The sequence below is a fragment of the Seriola lalandi genome, unplaced genomic scaffold (assembly GCF_002814215.2).
Source record: "Seriola lalandi dorsalis isolate HSWRI2012SDOR001 ecotype SW California unplaced genomic scaffold, Sedor1 jcf7180002053950, whole genome shotgun sequence".
Taxonomy (NCBI): Eukaryota; Metazoa; Chordata; class Actinopteri; order Carangiformes; family Carangidae; genus Seriola; species Seriola lalandi.
Window position 1 is genome coordinate 153,465 of NW_019524503.1, and position 7,727 is coordinate 161,191.

The 7,727-nt window shown below is 41.5% G+C and overlaps 1 protein-coding gene across 2 annotated transcripts in view; it reads left to right on the forward strand.

Moving 5' to 3' along the window:
* Positions 1 to 6,768, forward strand: part of LOC111652355 (glycerophosphodiester phosphodiesterase 2-like) — a 42,774-nt gene extending 36,006 nt beyond the window's left edge. The window contains exons 17-18 of one of the 2 annotated variants that reach the window (XM_087172996.1): positions 1 to 99; positions 2,316 to 6,768. The exon at positions 1 to 99 is cut by the window's left edge and continues 39 nt beyond it. In XM_087172996.1, coding sequence (XP_087029122.1) covers positions 1 to 56 — 56 coding nt within the window. In that variant the 3' untranslated portion in view covers positions 57 to 99; positions 2,316 to 6,768. The remainder of the gene's footprint in view (positions 100 to 2,315) is intronic. The other variant, XM_023402600.2, reaches the window with a different exon arrangement.
* Positions 6,769 to 7,727: the final 959 nt, after the last annotated feature.

A 7,727-nucleotide genomic window follows, 5' to 3' on the forward strand; every position in this document is an offset into this window, starting at 1 on the left:
ACTCTGACCCCCCTGCTGGAGCGCTCGTGTCCCTCCCCCTGGTCTTCAACCCCTGACACCCTGCATGTCCGCCCTGCATGTCCGCCCTTCAGGAACCTTGTATGAACCGTGAACCCTGTGTGAACTGTACAAACTGCTATGTTGATTTTAGAGAACTAGTTGGAACCCTCTATGAAACCCACAACAACTTCTGTGACACTGTCACTATGATCAGTCAATATAAATACAGCTGACATGTTCACAATAAGATAAATGATAAGATGAGAAAGAGATCTGTGTGATTTAATTGTTTAAGCTTCGTTAGGCAAAGTGAGTGTGGATGAATAAAATGTTGCGTCTGGAGGTGGACGAGTGACGGACATTTCAAACATTACAGAAACACCTTAAATGCTGATGGTGTGGATCGTCCTTCACCTTAACATTGTAGCTACAATCAGAAAATAGGGCTTTCTCTTAGGTGTTATTGCCATAGTAACACCTTATCTGACTGCTGTACAAGCTTAAGTTCACATTGAGAGCTGCAAGACATGTCACAAACCCAAATGACCTCCAAAAGAGAGACAGTATATGAAGCCTGTACGTGTCCTTGCATCATGAACCAAACTCACTGTTTTATCTCATATTTGCCTGTCTTACATCCCAACCCTCATTTATACTAGAGAAAAATATAAATGCAACACTTGTGTTTACTGTAATTTCACGACAAACACAAAAGGCTTATTTCTCTTGAATTTTGTTTAAAAATGTGTTTAAATCCATGTTAGTGAGCATTTCTCCTCTGCCAAGATAGTCCATCCACCTGACATATCAAGATGCTGATTACGCTGCTGATTATTGCACAGGTGTGCCTGGGGCTGGTCACAGTAAAAGGCCGCTGTAAAATGTGTAGTTTTATCAGAGAACACAGTGCCACAGATGTTTCATGTTTTCTGATGGAGTGTGCAGTTGACAAGCTGAATGTCCACCAGAACTGTTGCCTGTGAAATTAATAATTTTCACGCCAGCCTAGGACCTCCACACCCAGCTTCTTCACCTGGGAAATCTTACAGGTGAAGGTGATCTTACAGCTGAACAGTTGATTTGCATAATCTGTCAGAAACTGTCTCAGGGAAGCTCGTGTTCATGCCTGTCATCCTCAGGGTCTTGACCTGAGTGTAGTTTGTCGTCTTAACCGACCTGAGTGGATAAATGCTCACCGCAGATGAATCCCAGTTTTCATAGAACCAGGCAGATGGCAGGCAGAGTGTAGGGTGTCCTGTGCGCGAGTGGTTTACTGATATCAGCGTTGTGAACAGAGTGCCACATGGTGGTGGGGATATGGTATGGGCAGACAATGAACACTGGTAACACTGGTGAATTTTACTGATGGCAGTTTGAATGCACAGAGATGCCGTGATGATTAGGAGTGGGTCACAATCAACCACCTGATCACCTCTGTCATGTCAAATGGTCTCACCAGATACTGACTTGTTTTCTGATCCACGACCCCCCCAAAAAATGCAGATCCAAGTCATATTAAATCCACAGTTCAGTGTCTAATAAATGTCTTCTTATCAGAGCCTGACCGATATTGGATTTTTGGGGCCGATTCCAATATCAATATATCGAGTCAAGGATGACCTGATTAGATTTTGGGGTTCAAAGGTCAAGGTCACAGTGACCTCAGAAAACACTTTTTAGCCATAAGTCAAGACTTCATACAGCTATTTTTTTTGGGGGGGGGGCGGCAATTTTTTCCTTATTTTGACAAATTCTTTTCACAGTGAGAGAGAGACAGGTAAGTCAGGGAGAGAGAGAGGGACGACATGCAGCAAAGGGCCACAGGTCGGACTTGAACCTGTGGCCGCTGCGGTTAGGACTCATTTTTGATACGACTCAGGATAAACAGGGATGTAATCTGAAACTAGTCTGAGGGGACGAGGCAGACAACCACCAGGAGGTGATTCTGGTTTCAAAATAAAACTTTACATTTTAAAGTTGCCTTTTATTGTGACCAGCTCCAGGCACAGCTGTGACATAATCATGTGTAATCAGCATCTTGATCTGTCGCACCTGTCAGGTGGATGGATGATCTTGGCAAAGGAGAAATGCTGACTAACACGGATTGAAACACATTTGTGAAGAAGCTTAAATAAAAATCCAGTGTGTAGAAACAATTTCAACTCATGAAAAACTGGAGCAAAAACTTAAAAAAGTGTTGTTTATATTTTTGTTCAGTGTGTGTTTCTCGTTCGTCGTTACCTTGAGCCCGGTCCCCTTCAGTATGTCCTCTGTATTACCCACAGTGCTCCTCTGACCTTTTCCTCTCTTTGCAGAGCTGAGTGACGTGTGGTCCATCTCCAGCGTCAACGTCCGGCCTGATTTACGGAGCACGCCCAATTCACCCGGCACTCCTCACCTGCCCACCATCACAGAGGAGTGACTTGGGGAGAGAGACATAGAGGGAGACAAAGGATGAGAGAGAGAGAGAGAGACAAAGAGAGAGAGAGAGACAGAGAGAGAGGGAGAGAGAGAGAGAGAAATCTTGAGCATCTCTTGATAAAATTAAACATTCATGACTAAATAAGAAACCATCAAGTCGGATTAAAAACATTCTTGGTTCTTAACTCAAGAGTTAACAAGGAAAATTACATGTGGTTTGCTTTTAATTCACATGTTGCTAAATTAGTAAAATCTCTTTTGTGTCAAATAATCGAAACTGTTGTCTTTGTCAGAAAAGTGTTTATGTAGAAGTTCATCGCACACAGTAAGAAGACGATTGAGAAAATGAATTACCACAGCCTTTAAATAAATGAGAAACGACAAAGTGACCAAGAACAGAAACATGTAAAGTGAGAGACATCAACGATCTCATCCTTCTCCACCTCCTCTGTTATTCTCTCAGTCTGTGGGCTGGACTGAACTGAACTGATGAACCAGACCTCATCACTGATCTGCCATCAGTGACAGAGAGGAGAGACTCTGGACATGAACCCGGTTCACAGGCAGCAGTGTCACTTTCTACTCTATAATCTCATAGATGCCATTAAACTGTCTGGGCAGTGAGGACAGTGAAACACTGGCCCTTGACAACATGTTCATGTCTGGTCATTCACCACCACCAACTCAGTTCAACAACGCAAGATGTCAAAGAATCTACACCTCACAGAAGAAGGAAGAAAACAATGAACAAATATATATATATATATAGAGCTGTAGTAACACATGAGTCGCTTTCACTCTCTCCGTTTCGTGTTTCTAGTTGATAAAAACGATGTTTGACGGAGGAAGAGTGGAGGACTCAGGGTGAAGCTCTGATGCTGATGGAAACTGTGTCTTCAGAGCAGGAGACATCTGGACATGATGAAATGGACTGAGTGTCCTCTGTATGAATTCTACTCCTTCATTTTCAGCTGTGTCGATATCAGGTGCATCAGACCAAACCTTAAACCATGTCTTAAATCTTAATGTGTCGAGTTGTTGGATGTGGTGTGTGAACTGAACGCTGTTCGACTGACAGGATGAATGTAAACCCGAGGCTTGAGAGGGTATTGTTAGTTAAAATATTTATGTTTGTTACTAAAGTGAATGTATTATCAAGTGGGGCCATGTTTCTCAAAAGCATATGAGAAATGTTCTGGCTGGGTCTTCTCACTTTGGCTGCAGATTTGTGCCAAATGTCGTTTGAGCTGCTCTAAATAAAGATTAGACAAAGATGCTTTTGAGAAACCTGAACTCTTTACGGGGCAGTAAATACAGCATCTGCTTTTTTCCTCACATATATGCACGCAGTACTTTCTGGAAGTATGACTATCGAAGTTTAGTTGTGAAATCCAGAGTGTCGTGTCTCAACCTCTCAGGTGTGAAGTCCAGGAGGTTTGGGGCCTTGGTGTTCTGAGCGTTTTTGCCAGTTTTCTGCACAGTGTTGGAGATGGAGCAGGACATGCTGCAGTAAGTGCCATTAAAAGAGGCTGGCTTTGTTTTCATTGTTTAGAAGCAGAATCACTTTGTTCATGCACCACAGTAAATATACAAGAATTTATTTAGAAAATGTGACAGTAGTGTCTGACAGATCTCCTTGGATGCACATGATCTACAGGGAATTCACAGTTTACACATTTAGCCCACAGTCCCAATCCACCTGTAGTCTTTCATTTAGCATTTAATCTTCCAATCTGAGTCAGTTTGACACTTGGCTAAAAATTGGCCTTTAGGTTCAGGATTTGGTTGGATGTTTGTTGTTGGTTTAGACTTGAGTTTGCTCTGTTTTCGTCTGTGTCCTGTACACAGACAACACTCACTATACTCACGTTGGACTCAGCTGTGGTCTCTCTGACTGAGGTGGTGCTGAAACACGTCTGAAGGACTATTTACAGAAAAAACCTGAAGGCAACACCAAACCTGCGTGTGGCATTGTGGTCATTGTATTTCCTGGTCCTGAAGTCAGTTGAGCAGTGCTGATACGAGAATGAAAAGGTAACAGCTAAATCATTACAAGACAGAATCACATGACTAAGTAACTTAATGTACTGTACTGTATTGTAATATGAATAAGTGGTAGCATTTAGGTGAACTGTATTTGTGTTCCTGTTGAGAATATAGTAGCTGATCTGTTGGGTAGACAAGCGTTTTAGCTACAGTTATCAATCACTAGCTGCACAGCCATATTTATTCTATTGAATATGATGTGTCCCACTGTAAGAGCATTCATTTGAAGTGAGCAAATCTGGTAACTGCTCTCTTGAAATGAAAATCTTGTGAACTCTCTTGAAAGAGATTTCCACTGGTGATTCAGGTGGTGTCATGATTTATATGTCCTCACATCCATAATAAAACTGAGTTAGGTAAACGGCAGCTCCCCCCCCCCCCCAAGACTTACTAGACGTCACCAGGTAAGTGGCTGAGTGCGAGAGGCTGCAAGGGCTCAAAATGTTTTAAAGAGGAATGGGACAGAACTTTCACGTTACCTTGATGATGCCAAAACATGTCGGGTACAATTTTGGGTTCGGGACTTCGGCCTTTGCTGCCTGTAAACAAACTCATGTAGCATAACAGTTGATGAAAACAGATTGAAATATATGCACCTTCATCATCATGCAATTGGAGGACAAATTACTACACACAGCTCTGGCTCTGAATCACCAGTGAGTGTTTACAGCCAAATTACACTGAGGCCACGTGCGAACGTTTACGTTTGCATCGTTCCTTTCATGCTTGTTTATTAACTGTTCTTCTTCTATCTTCTAATTTTTGTTTCATGGCAGTTGTTTACAGTTTTTTATGTTTCTGGATGTCCCCTGGTAACCATGACAAACCTGTGTTTAACATCACAACGCTATGAACTATGGGTAATTCCCTTAGTCAAAGTCTGCAGAAATGCAGATTTATGAAAAGTGGCTCAAAATGTCTGATAGAGTCCTCATGCACTTGATGGTTTTATAGTGGGACGTCCTGAACCCTCATGGACTCACCGGGAACGCGCCTCAGAGTCTGTGAGTGTGAGGGGGGACGTTCGCTTTGAGCCTTTGTTTTTAAGGCACAGCGTGGAGGAGAAGTGCTCCTGTTTCCCCTCTATTTATACACTTCATGATCCACTTCTGCTTTGTCCAGTATCTGGCTAAGTTGTACGTGAATCTTACCAAGGTAACATGGGAGATGTGGCTTCAGTCACAGATGAGCAGCAGAGATTTTATCGCTCACATTTACTTGGTTTGTTCATCTCAAACAAGCAGGAAATCTTCTCTGGCATCCTGAAAGCAGAGGCTTATTCTCTGGCTCTGTTTTAGTGTTTAAACCTACAGTTTATATTTAAGACAAACATTCAGTTACATTCTGGTTGTATTTATTGCACTGTCTTCACACACAGACGACCCCTGCATGCTGCTCTGCATGTGTTCTCTCTGTGAAGTTAATGAAAGCAAACGCTAAATCGATACAGTCAATGTCGACGTTGTCAGGTCACAGGCTGAAACTCCATCTTCTCATGGTTTAATCTCAGACACCTTCACTACAGACTGGTGAACAAAATGACTTGATGCTTGAGAAGAATTTCTTGTTTCTTGGCAGAACTAAAGTGCAAGGCTTTGTCTGATGATCGTCTTCCTTTTCTGACCCAGTCATCATCAGTACATCACACAGTACCTGCCTGCAGGAATGTGCTATAGATACAAGTTAGCTTTTTATGTTTGTGCTCATGTAACGAAATAATTCAATGAAATAATGAATTTGACTTCACTAGACGGAGTTCTCTACATCCCAGCTGTGTTTTCAGTTCATGGCTTGAAACTGGAAGGATGGTGTTCCTGTTCAACACCTGTTACCATGTGACCAGCTGGTTTTCTGAGTCATGGCTGTTGTCACACTTGTCCGTGAATGTGACTTGTGTTATGATCCTAATTACACCGGAGTTATTTGAAGAGATGCCGACTGTAAAGGACAAACTGTGGACATGAAACATCTCTGAACATCACATCCGCTGTGTTAGTGCATCAACTGTCAACATCTGGAATAATGCAGAGGACACACAGGCTCATGTAAACTCAACAGTGTCTCCGAATAATGAAGTGCAGGAAATACAACCTAACATACAGAGTAATGAGGTTATAATAGTCCAGATGCCATTCTGTCAGACGGTTAGATCTCTGTAGCTTCTTCCATCTTGTGCTGTCCTGAACAGCTGTTTTTATTTTATAGAGGCGTTCCTTCTTTCATTCATGTTTGTTTCTGTTTGTTTTTTTACTGTAACTTTTGATTGTAAAAGCATCTGGTATTAAAACATTAGAAAATGTGTCTCTTTAAGTTGTTTATGCCTGAAGTGAACAGAGAATCTGAAAACTTATGGTCTGTGGTGTTTGATGTTAAATGTGTTGCTGCGTTTGACCCTGAGGTGGAGACTGATTCTAATTATATAGTGATGGAACTTAAAAAGAAAAAGAAAAAAGCTTTTCAATTCTCCTCATCAAGTCTTGGTGAAAGTTGGACACACTGAGCTTCTGTCTTTAAGAGCAGCGACTGATCATATGCTGTATCACATTCATGGTCAGCGGGAAAAGCCAGTTACAGGGACTTACCCAAAAAATCTACCCTGAACCAACATTAGAAACCTCTGCTGTTCTCTTACAGAGGAAGTTACTGAAGAACTTCACTGCATAGATTTTATTCTCAGGTTTGTGAGTTGGAGAGAAAGTGAAGTATTTTTATGCCTTGGCTGGAGGTGTTAAGTTTCAGTCCCATTCTTGTGACTGTGATCAGCTGTGAGGAAATTAATTAATATTTTCTTTATATTTTGATTTGACTTTAGTCAAAGGTCAACGTCACTGTGACCTCACTTAATGCATTTTTGGACATAACTCAGTAATTCATAGACTAATTATGACAAACTTTCAGACAAACGTCTAAAATGATGAAGTGATGACATTTTATATCCAAAAGGTCAAAGGTCATATAGTAGGTCATGATAATGTTAATGCAAAAACACTTTTCTGGCCATTATTCAACACTGTAACTGAGGAACAGGAGCTGAGACTGTGACCATATTTCCTGTAACTTGATTGGTTGGTGGAGACAAACAACCACAAGGCGGGAACTCTAGTTTTATCTTTAACTTACGTCCAAAAGTTATCTAACATAACGTTAGTATATAAATATACCAGTGAACAAACATGAAACCAGTCATCAGACACTATGACACAGAAACCGTTAGATAAGTGTCCAAACTGTGTGTGTTATTCATTCATTATGTCAGTCCG